At 46.8% G+C, this 15,962-nt stretch overlaps 1 protein-coding gene and 1 long non-coding RNA gene across 2 annotated transcripts; one reads left to right on the forward strand and one right to left on the reverse strand.

The window, feature by feature from the left end:
- Positions 1-531: 531 nt before the first annotated feature.
- On the forward strand, positions 532-1,785 carry LOC123072701 (cationic peroxidase SPC4). Its single transcript, XM_044496308.1, has one exon. It carries the CDS (start codon positions 571-573, stop codon positions 1,642-1,644), a length of 1,074 nt encoding a protein of 357 aa, XP_044352243.1. The 5' UTR covers positions 532-570; the 3' UTR covers positions 1,645-1,785.
- Positions 1,786-3,426: 1,641 nt separating this feature from the next.
- LOC123066889 (uncharacterized) lies at positions 3,427-6,150 on the reverse strand. The gene is made up of 4 exons (XR_006431467.1): positions 5,794-6,150; positions 5,509-5,713; positions 4,017-4,147; positions 3,427-3,563 (listed from the first exon to the last, which is right to left on the reverse strand). It is a non-coding gene; the product is annotated as an uncharacterized lncRNA (long non-coding RNA).
- Between the last annotated feature and the right edge of the window lie 9,812 nt (positions 6,151-15,962).

The following is a 15,962-nucleotide window of genomic DNA, read 5'->3' on the forward strand; positions in this document are numbered from 1 at the left end:
TGATATGATCAGTAATCAACAACATCACAAGTGACACATGTGGTAAGCAATTCAAAACATAATCAACACCATCCCCTGACTTGTCAAAGCCGAAAGCTATTTCATCTTCTATAAACTACTAGTGGTAGTACAAGGTTAGTTAACCACTCCCACTAGGCGCTCGATCGTTAGCCGCCTTGGTTGATGCCTCCAACAAGTTGAGGATTGAATATGCTGCTGCCACAGTGTTTCCTGCTTGGTTCATCTGGCCTTAGATACGCTTTGAATTTTCTCCGGATGCATGCATGTGTACCCATGACTCGGAGTCGATCGTCGACCAATCATTTCCCTCCTTTCAAATATTCGAGTCGATCAGATCGAGCACCGCGCGCGGTAGTTTCCAGCCTCGGTTCCACCGGTGTAGGTGCATGCACACGAGTCACCAGTAGGACCGAGCTCCATGTCAGCCAGCAGACAAGATTCCATGGAGGTTGCATGCATGCGCGCGTGCCTATAAAACAACACGCACACCTCCAAGCTCAGTACACCCACAGCCACATTTGTCCTACTTAGAGACCCAGCTAGATCACCATGGCTTCCTCGGCTGCTCGTCTCCTGCTTGTCTTCGCGACAGCTCTGGTGCTGAGCTCTGTGTCTGCAGCAGCGGTGGGGGCTGGTGGCTCGCCGCCGCTGGCCAAGGGCCTGTCGTTCGAGTTCTACCGCGCCAGGTGCCCGCAGGCGGAGGCCATCGTCTTCGCCTTCCTCAAGGACGCCATCCGCAAGGACGTCGGCCTCGCCGCCGCGCTCCTCCGCATCCACTTCCACGACTGCTTCGTGCAGGGCTGCGACGGCTCCGTGCTCCTCGACAAGACCAACGGCGTCGACAGCGAGAAGGTGTCTCCCCCGAACGTCACGCTGCGTCCGTCGGCGTTCAAGGCCATCAACGCCATCCGCGCGCTCCTCCAGAAGGCGTGCGGCGGGCCCGTCGTCTCCTGCGCCGACATCGCCGCGCTCGCCGCCCGCGACTCCGTCCAGCTGGCCGGCGGGCCGCGGTACGCCGTCCCGCTCGGCCGCCGCGACGGGCTCGCCCCCGCTTCCCTGGACACCATCCTGGGCGCGCTCCCGCCGCCGACCTCCAAGGTGCCCGTGCTCCTCAGCTTCCTCGCCAAGATCGGCCTCAACGCCGACGACCTGGTGGCGCTCTCCGGCGCGCACACGCTCGGGATCGCGCACTGCGGCTCCTTCGAGGAGCGGCTGTTTCCCAAGGACGACCCCACCATGGACAAGTTTTTCGCCGGCCACCTCAAGCTCACCTGCCCGCGGCTCAAGGTGGACAACTTCACCGCCAACGACATCCGCACGCCTGACGTGTTCGACAACAAGTTCTACGTCGACCTGCTCAACCGGCAGGGTCTCTTCACCTCCGACCAGGACCTGCACACCGACGCCAAGACCAAGCCCATGGTCACCAGGTTCGCCGTCGACCAGGCCGCCTTCTTCGACCAGTTCGTCAAGTCCATGGTGAAAATGGGGCAGATCAACGTGCTCACTGGCAACCAGGGTCAGATCCGCACGGACTGCTCCATTCCCAACGCCGCCCGCAGTGCCGGCGACGAGCTGCCGTGGTCCGTCGTCGAGACCGCCGTGGAGAGCTTGGTGTTGTAGGTAGTAGTAGGGTTTAGTCCATGGATCTCAAGCTTGTTTTATGTTTTGGCAAGGTTTGGACTTTGGAAGTCAGAGTGCATGCGTGTTTAGTTTGTTGAGCAAGACCGAACCAGTTGAATAATGAGTTGTTTTGTTGAAATATCTGCCTATGTGAGGAAAATTGCTCACCGTGAACATTAGGTTGATGATTTGATTTAAAAGTTTACTAGCTAATTGCTCACCATGTGCATGGGTATTTTAAAAATACCGATAAACATTTGATTGATGATCATTTTTGAGGAAAATTTCGTTGATGATTTTATCATTCAACACTTAGTTGTCATGTGTCAAATCGATAACTGATGCCTACTTTTTTTAGGAAATTAATTGCCACTGTTTTTTGTTGGAATAAAATCATCTAGCTTTCTTTTTAAAATGATCTAGCTTTATTTTTAAAATTTAGCAATATGTAAGTTGCCTGGAAATTCTATTTGGCTTACTCGAATATTTTAGGCCCTTGATTTCTGCTTCAAGATTTGTGCACCTTTTGTTTCTGTTGTGACTCTTGTTCGGCAGAAATTTCCAACCAAGCACTGTTTTGAGTCAGTCTATCTCTTATTAGGTTGCAGCCCGTTTCATGTTGCCTAGTGCTTCCTTATTTTTATGTTTTTATGCAGTTTTTGCTATTTGTTTTCTTGTTAGTCGTTTTTATGATTATTTTTGAAATGTTGGGTGAGTGCATTATGTATACATGTAAGTACAATATAACATGTGTATTATACTAGAGTGCAAAAATTGCACAATTATATGGTTATTTTGTGCATCTCTAGTCTAGTCCTAAAGGGGGAGTTGGTAGTCTTGCCTCACATCCCACCAAACCTATATTACACCCGCCAGAGCGTCTTACAGTCGATCTTTCGCTCAAGTGCAGCCAATTTGGGCCAACCCATTTTACGCATGCATTAACTCAATCAAATCAGCACTTTTCCAAAAAAACGTCATGCATTAACTCATTCAAATCAAATCTTAAGGAATCTCAACCAAATACAAACTTTCCTTGTCTTCCACTACTCATACCCAAATCAAGTCAAATCTTACCAAAACAGGAACTATAATCAAAGTTAGCCGGCCCACTTGATGCACGCACACATTTTTCTTTTAAATCACATATATTTTCTTATCTTATCTTCTCCCTCCTAATGCACTACAAGAAATATGTCAACTTATGACCTTGACTATTGGTCACTGAAAGGTCATTGTTTTTCATTTGCGACCTTTTTGTGACCAAAAACAGAAGGTCAAAAGCTGGCGATCGTAAACTGAAATTAACGACCTTCTCTATGAGAAGGTCGTAGGCGTTTACGACCAAAAAAGGCCTACTGTTTTGTTTTGGTCACTAGCAGCCTCCCTAGGCCACGTAGGCATTCGACGTGGCAATCTGATGTGGCACAAGAATCAACACGGTCCGATTCAGCGTTTTACATGGGCCGAGCCCAACACTTCAGCCTTTTTAATGTATTTTTTCCTGTTATTTTTTACTAGCTACATGGGCTTGGGCCATTGGTTCAGCCTTTTTTTCTTTTTGAGGTGCAGCCTTTTCACATTCTATATATTTTTATTTTCGGGTTTTCTTTTTTTGTTACATTCAATATTCAGATTATTGTAGTCAAGTGGATGCACATTGTCAGATTCTTCTAGGCACTAGGTCCCAAACATCATGTTTTAATTTTTCACAACTTGTAACTCAATGATATACCAATCAGAGAACACATTTTAAATATATTCAAATAATATCCAAATCACCAATATACCAATCAAGTTTATTACATTCCACCAATCACAATATAGCCATACAATATTACACCAATCACAATATAGCACTCTACAGATAAAACGCTCAACAAGTACAGGCACGTCTCCAACACCTTAGCGCCTTGAGCCTGCAAAACATCACATCCAGCCACGTATTAATGATCAAATCAATTCACCCCTTTACGGCAATAAAAAACGGTGCTCATGTATGAACGAAAAAAAAACAATCTTTGAGGCCATAGCATGTGCTACAAAAATCTTAACAAATGCATAGATGTCCACACAGAGCACATCCTACATGCACCAAGCATCAGGCATATGTTCAAGAAGACAAGTAATTTGAGATGGAAACAAGTACAGCTAACAATCTGACATGTGTAGTAGCACCAGCAAAAGAGCAAGACATGGAAGAATTTACAAGAACAACACCCTGGGAGTCCAATTACATGTACATGAGGTACTGCTGCTAGTGTATAACAAAGCATGAGTCCAGCTTGTGTAGGAGCAGAGCATGAGTCCAACAAAGCATGTTATAGGAGCAGAAAAGAGGGAGCTAGGGGTAGGAGATGGAGCCAGCTCACCGAAGAACTTGGGAGTCCAGCTTGGGTCCTTGTTAATCTGTTGCTGCTCCGGTAGCTCTCGTGTGCGGGTATAAGATCAGATCCAACTGACTGGAAGCGGCCGTTTGTCGAGCGATCTTTCATTTCCTGGTCTGCAACAAGAGGTAAATGCTAGAGATTAGCAACTGCTGCCAAACCCAATGTGACAAAGAGGTAAGCACTATAAACTGGATTTATAAAAATTAACAGTATAAGTAAAAGGCAGAGCCTGTGCAAGTTTATCAGTACAAACTGGATTTATAAACAAAATCTAATGGTATAAACAAAAGGCAGAGACTGTACTGTGCAAGTTTAGCACTATAAACTAAATTTATAAACAAAATTTAACAGCACAGACAAAATGCAGATACTATGTACTGACTACTGTGCTTGTTTAAGATGAATTTTGTTCAATGCTGCTGATGAATCTTGTGCTTGTTCTAGCCGAGGAGAACTGAGTAGTGAGCTATGTACAAATGAAAGCGGAGACTATATACTGGGTACTGATGCACTATTCTATGATCTGAGCTATCGTTGTTTCAATAGCTTGGCAAACATTGACAGCAAAGAAACAAAAAATTTAAGTCAATATCTCTGTGAGCGTGTAGTAGATTGTTCACATCCTAATGAGATACATGGCAAAGAAGCTTGAACTATACTAGCAACAGAAAGCAGTCAACGGTATCTGAGAGTGACTGATGGTTGTTTCAACAAACAATCAGTTTCTTGACATCTTAACACGGACTCAACTTTGAGAGAGCGGACTGATTAACATTTTTTGTCCTGCCAGCTAGATGTCGTGTAACTAAATAACTGTTGGTTCAGAGTTAGATGCAGTATGAAATCTGCCAATTTGCAGTGTATGCCACACATTCAAAAAAATTTGTGTGATGTTCAGAATATGCAGTGTACGCCACACATTCAAAGAAATTTTCAGAACATCTGACACCCCTAAAATTCAGTCAGTCTAAAATTTGCTAGGTTATAAATGTTCAGAAACAAACTTGGCAATGTTCCTGTTTACAGGATCAATCTGTTTACTGTCAATTTACAGAGAAATGAAGTTTCTCTCTGTAGGAGCATGATTTGTTCACAGGACTAAATGCACCTCTTAATGTTAACTACTGTGTCAAAATCATTGACCAAAACATTGCATGATTTGTTTAGAGGACTACTCATCTACTCTATCAATGTCAAATCAAGAAATGGAGCAGCCTGCATGACATTGACCAAAACATTCAACGTTCAGAGATGACCAAAACATTCAGTTAGAAAAATGCTACACACAGAGTGGTACATATATACATTCAGTAATAGGTGTAGAACAATAAACAGAGCAAGGAGATTTGCTACTAGTACTTGTGAACATATTAGTATAAGTGTTGCGGATTGTCCCTTGCCTCGAAATGGTAAGGAAAAATAAATAAAATGGAGTCTCAGATCTGGGGTGTCCATCCACCCCGAGCGGACGGACCTGGAGCTCGGTGGTGACTGGGTACTCGTCCATGTCGACGTAGTTCTTGTTGACGGAGTCCATCATGAGCTTGCCGCACTCGGGCTCCATCCAGGTGGTGACGAAGGATGCCAGGTTCAGCCGCGGGTTCCCGTCCAGCATCAGCTCGTCGCTGATGATCTGGTACACCGCCTCCTTAGGAATCGACCCCTCCGACATCCGGTACCTGCACCAACATCCGTCCGTTAGATCTCCGGCCAACGAATCGAGGCATCCGGCTCGTCTCTCTCTCTCTCGCGTCCTCACCGGCGCCTCCTTAGGGAAAGTGACGGAGAGTCGGCCGGTGGCGCCGGGAATCGGTTCTCCACGAATGAATGGAGGCGGAGGTGGAGGTGGGTGCGCTCTGTCGGCGGCGATGGGATGGGAGGGACGGCCCTTTTGTTTAGTGCAGCAACGCACACGTACGCGCGCGCCGTGGCACGCGTCGCGCCGCGAGGTGGTTGCGCACGCCTCGATTGAGGGAGAGGGACGGCATCTGCGGGACGCGATGGGCGTCGCTGCGGGACTCATCGAGGAAGGAGGTGGTGGCGGGACGCGCCGCTGCAGGACGGGGAGGAGGTGGCGGCAGCGAGGAGATGAGGGAGGGGGTGGATCTGGCCGCCGCCATGGCCATGTTCACTACAAGTTTGCAAAGTCCTGTCATTTTTCTTTTTCTTCCTTTTAGAAAATCTAGGTACATCAATATTATTTCTCTGAGAATCTTGCTCAATTCTCTTAGGGTAGCCTTCAGGATACAAAAGTTCCTGAGTCATTCTACCAGTTCTAGTAGCCACTCTAACAGCATAATCATTTTTCTTACTATTCATTTCATTGAGCAAATCATTTTGAGGCTTAAGTACTTGTTCTACTTGAGTGGTAACCATAGAAGCATGTTTGCTAACAAGTTTAAGTTCACACACTAGTAGAAAAAGGGCCTATTGTCCCGGTTGGTGAGGGCCTTTAGTCCCGGTTCATGAACCGGGACTAAAGGGTCGGTACTAATGCCCTGGCCCTTTAGTCCCGGTTCAATCCAGCACCGGGACAGATGGGCCTCCATGTGGCCTGTCCGCTGAGCCCAGGCAGGAGGGCCTTTGGTCCCGGTTGGTGGCACCAACGGGGACCAATAGGCATCCACGCGTCAGCATTTCTGTGGCTGCGGTTTTTTTTTTGAAAGGGGGGGGGGGGTTTGGGGGTTTTGGGGGGTTAATTTAGGTGTTTCATATATTGTGTTAGCTAGCTAATTAATAGAGAGAAGTGTCCTCTCTTTTGTCCGTGCTTGGTCGACGCTACATACTATATATACGTATAGAGAGGACTAGCTAGACACGCTAGCTAGCTAGTAAGCAAACGAAGGAAACAGAAGATCGTCATGAACATATATGCATACAGAGAGAAGTGATATCGATCACCTCTCCTTCTCTGAGAGATTGGTCGAACAACAAGTTCTCTTATATCTATCCGACACTACCGGCTACATGTATACAATAATTATCTTTTACAAATATAATCTCCTAACATACGGACGCGTGGTTCACATAGTATTCTCCGTCTTCAGCGATCACATTGTCAAGAAAGAATGCCGCCAATTCCTCTTGAATTGCTCGCATGCGATCTGGTGCTAGGAGTTCATCCCGCATCCGAAACATCTAATTTTAAGAAGGGGGTCAATACATACATACATACATATATATATATATATATATATATATATATATATATATATATATATATATATATATATGAATGAATGAAACTCAACACAAATGATGGTAATAAAATAAAATTGTGAATATTGTTATTTACGCACTTCATATTGTTTGTCGGAGTAGCCCAGCTCACGGGTCGTGTGGCGGATGGACTCGCAAATGTAGTATCCACAGAAATCATTCCCTTGTTCCTGCCACAACCACTTTACAAGAAATAGAGGTCAATCAAACTGATAATTAGCAAGCATGCTAAATGGTATTGATGAAACTAGCGCTTGAATCACTAGGAGATGCGTGGAATATGCTATTATAGTACTTACTTTTGGGTGTCTAAATTGCAGCTTTTTCGGCAGTCTCGAAGCTTTTTTGGTGAATTTTCTCCAAGCCCTTCCATACAAAGAAAACAATTACTTGATATCAGAAATGAACAAAGTTACTGATATGGTGGATAATGATCGATTTAACTTACTTCTCGAGCATTTCAGTCATGTCCACATACTCCTTGGGATCTTTTCGTTTGGAGTCTAAGACAGTTACTACTCCCTTCTCAAGCTTAATCTCCAGGAGAATATAGTGATAGCTGCGTACACATGCATAACTCATCAAAATTACATTACTATAACCTGGACTAATAAGGGAAACCGAATATGCCACAAGACAGTAACACTCACTTGAAGTTGTAAGGAAAGAGTATTATATCTTTGTGTTCATTTATTACCAACGATTGTAGCAAGTTGGCCTCGGTATTTTCGGCATGAAATTCAACCTCAGTTTTATCTATGAGATATGTGTTAATGAACCCAATATCACCCTCTTGTCTTTTCTTCAATTCGGCAATCTTCAATCTGCATAATATAGTGAGGATAATTATAAATACATGCAATGAAAGAGCTGAGTTATATAGAGAGACTTAATGACAGAAGTAGTACTACTTACAGACAGTAGCAGGTGACCGTTCCTTTATCGAGGGCCAATTGATTGAAAAACTGATAGAACTCCTCAAATGGAATAGGCAACAGTTCAATTCCAAGGAGGTCATGCTCCTTTTTAACTCTCACATACAAAGTACTCCTCCCCTCAGACTCTCTGCAGGTTTTCATGTACCAATCATGCAATCTTCGCATCATCGTTGATAGAGAACTTTCATCTTTGACGAGAGGCTTCCCGTACTCGTATCTTTGTATCTGCACCTCCAAGAAATCATAATGTACATCGTCGGGCAGGTAATCTTCAGGATTGCCATAACCGGGCACCATCCTCGGATCGACGATGTCGCTAGCAGGCACCTTGAGCGGGGGGCACGATTGCTTCGCTTGTTCGCCGAGCTGGGCAATTTGTTTCCCAGCTCGTCGTTCTTTCATCCTTTGATCACTTTTAGTACTTCTCGACCTCTCCGCTTCGGCAAATGCCTTTCCAATAATGCGCTCATAGTTGCCTTTCGGCAGAGACTTGGGTGGTTTTGTCAGGGCAGCCAGAGTGCGCTTCGCTTTCACCGGATCTACCTTCTCCTCCGGAGGTGGATGTCTCTTTGCTTTCAACCCTTGAAACCAATCATCCACTTCGGTCTGCGCGATCTTCGCGTTTTCCTCCTCGGTCCTCTCGTACGGTAACTTCTCTGGAGTCTTCAGAGAAGGACCGAATCTGTATCTTCTCCTGCCTTTGGCTGTACTGCTAGACGCCGACAGAGCAGACAGAGCGGATGTCTTCTTTCCTTGCTTACGAGGTGGAGGAGAAGGACTACGACGCGCCGGAGCAGCCGGAGCGGCGGCGGGTCTCTTCCGCCCTTGCTGACGAGGTGGAGAAGGAGGAGGCTGGCTGCTCGGGCGCGCCGGCGCAGGCGGAGAAGGAGGCGGAGTGCCGCCACGCGCCGGAGAAGGAGCCGGCCGAGTGCCCTGATCGTCACTCGCCGGAGAAGGAGGCGGTGGAGGAGGCAGAGTGCCTTGACTCGCCGGAGGAGGAGGAGGAGGCGGAGTGCCTTGACTCGCCGGAGGAGGAGGAGGAGGCGGAGGCGTCCAGTTCGGAAGGTTGATGAGATCCTTCCGCCATAGGCATGGAGTCTTCAGAGCAGAGCCCAGCCGATACTCCCCTTCACCGGTAGGGTGGTCAAGCCGGACGTCCTCAAATCCCTCCGTTATTTCATCCACCATCACCTTAGCATATCCTTCTGGAATCGGCCGGCAGTGAAAAGTTGAGTCGGGTTTAGTAGGATAAACAGAGCCAACAGCCGCCTTGACCTTCAAATTGCTCCATTCCACCATAAGGTGGCAATTTTGAGACTCCGTGATAGCATCCACGGGATAGCTGGCAGGAGCCTTCAAGGCATGCTCCGGCTGAAGCAGCTCGATGGAAGCCACGCTGCTTCTCCGTTGAGATGGCGGGGTAGCTTCGGGGGAAGCTTCAGCAGGTTGTTTGCTGCGATCTGCTTCTCGTTCCTCTAGCCCCATTACCCTTTCGTGCAGCGCCTGCGGTTGGCTCTGCTCCAGTTTCTTCCTCCTCTCCTGGGTTTTGTAACTCCCTGCGTCCGGAAATCCAGCCTTCCACGAAATGGAGCCTGGCGTGCCTCGTGTCCGTCCAGGGTGCTCAGGATTCCCGAGAGCCATTGTGAGATCGTCCTTCTCCCTGTCTGGAACGAACGTCCCTTGCTGCGCTGCTTCGATATAATGCTGAAGCCTCTTGACTGGTATGTCCAATTGATCGCCCGTCCAAATTCACTTCCCTGTTACAGGGTCTAAGGTTCCGCCAGACCCGAAGTACCAAGTCCGTCAATGGTCTGGCCAGTTCATTGTCTCTGGTTTGATCCCTTTATCAAGCAGATCATTCTCAGCCTTGGCCCACTTAGGTCGGGCTACGAGGTAGCCACCTGACCCCGTGCGATGGTGAAGCTTCTTCTTCGCAGCATTTTGCTTGTTTGTCGCCGACATCTTTTTACTCTTTTCCGATGTCTTGTGGGCCACAAATGTGGGCCAGTCATCTCTAATCTTCTCATATTTGCCCTTGAATTCTAGTGTCTCATTTTTATCGACATACCTATTCGGGTATTTCTTCCAATTCCTGAATAGGTCTGCCATCTTCTTAAGAGCAAAAGACTTGATTAATGGCTCTATAACTGGCTTCTTCGGATCATCCTCTGGCGGTAGGGTGAAATTTGACTTCAGCTCAGTCCAAAGATCATTTTTCTGCATATCATTGACATAAGACACCTCAGGGTGTTCGTTCTTAGGCTTATACCATTGGTGGATGCTGATCGGGATCTTGTCCCTAACCAGAACCCCGCACTGAGCACGAAATGCCTTCTTTGTCCGGTAGGGTTCAATCGGTTGGCCGTCGCGCGCGATTTCTATGATCTCAAACTTTTCATCCGAGCTCAACTTTTTCTTCGGGCCTCGTCTCTTTACCGAAGTTGTGCTCGATCCGGAGGGCTAGAAAAAAGAACAAAGACGAGAGTTAATTAATATGTGTACATACCAAAACAATGAAGGCATCAATTAGCTAGTCAGCACAGGCTTCGGTTCGGTGATCACCGGAGCCGTCCTCACGGTCTACTTCTTCACCCTCTCCTTCTTGCATCGGCATTGGGTCATCGGAGCCATGTAAATCATAGCCAGCTGCTTCTTCACCCTCTCCTTCCAGACCATCGTTGTCATTGAGAAACATCTACGAGCAGACGGCATCACTTCCTTCTGCGATTATGTCCCTCAACAACGCTTCTTGTGCTTCGTCTCGGGGCGGGGTGTCCATAGTTTCTACAAATATTTACAACATGGCAATTATTATTGAAACATGACAGATATGGATATATTAGTGGCAAACGTAGAACTAGCTAGCTAATCACAATAAGGAATCATATTAATTAGTGGCCTCGACGCTGCTTCTCTAGGGTTTTGGGTGGCCTCGACAACGCTTCAATGGTTAGGGGTGGCCTCGAGAATGCTTCAAGGAGGGGGTAATATCGACCCCCCCCCCCCCACGTGTTGAAGCTATCAGGAGGGGGTATATCGACAACAACAACAACGACACTACATCTATGTCCCACAAGTGACGTGGGCATCGACGCCCGCGTAACTTGTGGGACGTGGATGTAGTGTCCGACACTGACGGCCACATGTATCTCACACCGACGATACTTGCTATTTAATTAGGGTTTCCTCTACCGCTCGGTGACCCTCGACGATCCTCGTTCCCGATAAAAAAAGAGGAAGAAGAAGAAAAAAAAGAGAAGAAAGAATAGAGGAGAAGAACTCCTCTATTCTTTCTTCTCCTCTTTTTTTTTTCTTCTTCCTCTTCTTCTTTTATCCTCTTCTTCCTCTCATGTTCGACGACCCTCGACCCCGATAACATACATCCATCGATATCATTCTCACTAGTAGAAAAGGGGGCAATGGCCCAGGCCAGTTCAGCCCATTAGTCCCGGTTCAATCCAGAACCGGGACCAATGGAGCTATTTTCCCCGGTTCGTGAGCCCAGGGGGCCGGCCGGGCCACGTGGGCCATTGGTCCCGGTTCGTCCGGACCTTTTGGTCCCAGTTGGTGGGACGAACCGGGACCAATGGACCTGGCTCCTGGCCCACCACTATTGGTCCCGGTTGGTGGCATGAACCGGGACCAATGGCTTCCCTTTAGTCCCGGTTCATGCCACGAACCGGGACCAATAGTGCTGCCTATATATACCCCGTCGCTCGCGAGCAGAGCACTCCAGTGCTCTGTTTTTCTCTTGCCGGCGAGGGGGGGCTTTGTGGTGCTCTAGCTCACCTCCATAGCACATGAGGTGTTCGATGAAATGCCCGAGCCACACTACTTAAGCTTTCTCCTCTCCAAGCTCGACCTCCAACCTCCATTTTCCTCAATATTTGTCTAGGTTTAGCGGTCCATCACGCCCCGTCCCCGTCTTCACCGCCGTCGATCACCCGCGCCGATCTCATCGCCAGCACCACCGTGGTGAGCCTCTTGTTCTTATCTTCTTTCTGAAAAGAAAAATATTCTTACTTGTATTATTTTCTTACTTTTATTATTGCATCTTATATAGTGCAATGGTTTTGGTATCCGCCCCCGTTGGCCCTCATCCTGTCTATGATTCGGATGTGGTATATATTATCTTTTCATAACTATTGGTTCATTTATTGTTTATGAAAATTATGCCGACCAACGTGACATAGATTTTATTTATCTAGGAGGTTGTTGAACCGGAAATTCCAACCGACCCTATTGTCGAGAGATTAAATTTAGTTGAAGAAGAAAACAATTTCTTGAAGGAAAAAATAAAAAAACTTGAGGAGGAGAAGATGATATTGGAGTTGCATGTTGTGGATGTCGTCGATGATCACAAGATCAAGATGGATGCAATGCGCTTGAAGATGAGAAAGATTAGAAAATATGCCATTCATACCGAGGCTTGGTATCATTATGCCATTGGATCAGTTGTTACCTTGGTTGCGATTATATCGCATTTGTTTTCGCATTGAAATGTTTTACATAGTTTCAATGTATGGTTTAATTAATTTAGATGCTCTGCAGAGCTTTATGTTGTTAGATGAGAACTATGTATGTACTTTGGTTTTTATGTGATGATGAACTTCTATTAATTTGGTCACTTAATTATCTATTCATGATGTTCTGTAATGATTTTTGACACACTTAATTATATATAATGCACGCAGATGAACCGGCAATGGATGTACGGTGACAGACACACCTCCGAGTACATTAAGGGCGTGCATGATTTTCTCGAAGTGGCTGAGGCAAACAAGCAGAAGGGTTTTATGTGTTGCCCATGCCCTATATGTGGGAATACGAAGTCTTACTCTGACCGGAAAATCCTTCACACCCACCTGCTTTACAAGGGTTTCATGCCACACTATAATGTTTGGACGAGGCACGGAGAAATAGGGGTTATGATGGAAGACGGCGAGGAAGAAGAGTACGATGACAACTATGTGCCCCCTGAATACGGTGATGCTACTGAACATCAAGATGCACCAGACGATGTGCCCGATGGTGCTGCAACGGGCGAAGCTGCTGAAGATCAAGAGGAACCAGACGATGTGCCCGATGATGATGATCTCCGCCGGGTCATTGTCGATGCAAGGACACAATGCTAAAGTCAAAAGGAGAAGCTGAAGTTCGATCGCATGTTAGAGGATCACAAAAAAGGGTTGTACCCCAATTGCGAAGATAGTAACACAAAGCTCGGTACCATACTCGAATTGCTGCAGTGGAAGGCAGAGAATGCTGTGACTGATAAAGGATTTGAGAAGCTACTGAAAATAATGAAGAAGAAGCTTCCAAAGGATAACGAATTGCCCGATAGTACATACATAGCAAAGAAGGTCGTATGCCCTCTAGGATTGGAGGTGGAGAAGATATATGCATGCCCTAATGACTGCATCCTCTACCGGGGTGCCTACAAGGATCTGAACGCATGCCCGGTATGCGGTGCATTGCAGTCTAAGATCAGACGAGATGACCCTGGTGATGTTGACGGTGAGCCTCCCAGGAAGAGGGTTCCTGCGAAGGTGATGTGGTATGCTCCTATAATACCACAGTTGAAACGTCTGTTCAGAAATGGAGAGCATGCCAAGTTGATGCGATTGCACAGTGAGGACCGTAAGAAAGACGGGAAGTTGAGAGAACCCGCTGACGGGTCGCAGTGGAGAAAAATTGAGAGAAAGTACTGGGATGAGTTTGCAAAGGACCCAAGGAACGTATGGTTTGCTTTAAGCGCGGATGGCATTAATCCTTTCGGGGAGCAGAGCAGCAATCACAGCACCTGGCCCGTGACTCTATGTATGTATAACCTTCCTCCTTGGATGTGCATGAAGCGGAAGTTCATTATGATGCCAGTTCTCATCCAAGGCCCTAAGCAACCCGGCAACGACATTGATGTGTACCTAAGGCCATTAGTTGAAGAACTTTTACATCTGTGGAATGGAAACGGTGTACGTACGTGGGATGAGAACAAAAAGGAGGAATTTGACCTAAAGGCGTTGCTGTTCGTGACCATCAACGATTGGCCCGCTCTCATTAACCTTTCAGGACAGACAAACAAGGGATACCACGGATGCACGCACTGTTTACTTGACACCGATAGTATATACCTGGGAAGCTGCAGGAAGAATGTGTACCTGGGCCATCGTCGATTTCTTCCGACCAACCATCAATGTCGAAAGAAAGGCAAGCATTTCAAAGGCGAGGCAGATCACCGGAAGAAGCCCGCCATGCGTACCGGTGATCACGTACTTGCTATGGTCAATGATTTACATGTAATCTTTGGAAAGGGTCCCGGCGGACTAGCTGTTCTGAATGACGCTGAGAATCACGCACCCATGTGGAAGAAGAATTCTATATTTTGGGACCTACCCTACTGGAAAGACCTAGAGGTTCGCTCTTCGATCGACGTGATGCATGTGACGAAGAACCTTTGCGTGAACCTGCTAGGCTTCTTGGGCGTGTATGGGAAGACAAAAGATACACCTGAGGCATGGGAGAACCTGCAACGCTTGCACGAAAAAGAGGGCATGCCTCCGAAGCAGTATGAAGGTCCTGCCAGCTACGCTCTTACGAAAGAAGAGAAAGAAATCTTCTTTCAATGCCTACTCAGTATGAAGGTCCCGACTGGCTTCTTGTCGAATATAAAGGGAATAATAAATATGTCAGAGAAAAAGTTCCAGAACCTAAAGTCTCATGACTTCCACATGATTATGACGCAACTGCTTCCGGTTGCATTGAGGGGCCTTCTATCGGAAAACGTCCGATTAGCCATTGTGAAGCTATGTGCATTCCTCAATGCAATATCTCAGAAGGTGATCGATCCAGAAATCGTACCAACGCTAAGGAGTGATGTGGCGCAATGTCTTGTCAGTTTCGAGCTGGTGTTCCCACCATCCTTCTTCAATATCATGATGCACGTCCTAGTTCATCTAGTCGACGAGATTGTCATTCTGGGGCCCGTATTTCTACACAATATGTACCCCTTTGAGAGGTTCATGGGAGTCCTAAAGAAATATGTTCGTAACCGCGCTAGGCCAGAAGGAAGCATCTCCATGGGCCATCAAACAGAGGATGTCATCGGGTTTTGTGTTGACTTCATTCCTGGCCTTAAGAAGATAGGTCTCCCTAAATCGCGGTATGAGGGGAGACTGACTGGAAAAGGCACGCTTGGAAGGGACTCAATAATATGCAGGGACGGATATTCTTGGTCTCAAGCACACTACACAGTTCTATAGAACTCTACCTTGGTGACCCCGTATGTCGATGAACACAAGAACAGTCTGCGCTCCAAACACCCGGAGCAGTGCGACGACTGGATTACATGTGAACACATCAGGACTTTCAGGAGTTGGTTGGAAACACGTCTCAGAGTTGACAACACTGTTTGTGATGAGCTGTACTTGTTGTCCAGGGGACCATCTTCGACTGTAATGATTTGGAAAGGATACGAGATAAATGGGAATACATTTTACACGATTGACCAAGATGAAAAGAGCACCAACCAAAACAGCGGTGTCCGCTTTGATGCAGCAACCGACAGGGGAAAGGACACATATTATGGTTACATAGTAGACATATGGGAACTTGACTATGGAGTAGATTTTAAGGTCCCTTTGTTTAAGTGCAAGTGGGTCAATCTGTCAGGAGGCGGGGTACAGGTAGACCCACAGTACGGAATGACAACAGTGGATATGAAAAATCTTGGGTACACTCACGAACCGTTCGTCCTAGCCAATGATGTGGCACA

Source organism: Triticum aestivum, chromosome 3B (assembly GCF_018294505.1).
Source record: "Triticum aestivum cultivar Chinese Spring chromosome 3B, IWGSC CS RefSeq v2.1, whole genome shotgun sequence".
Lineage (NCBI taxonomy): Eukaryota > Viridiplantae > Streptophyta > Magnoliopsida > Poales > Poaceae > Triticum > Triticum aestivum.

Excerpts from the sequence above, each read along its gene's own strand:
- LOC123072701 (XM_044496308.1), top strand. The coding sequence starts at position 571 with ATGGCTTCCTCGGCTGCTCGTCTCCTGCTTGTCTTCGCGACAGCTCTG.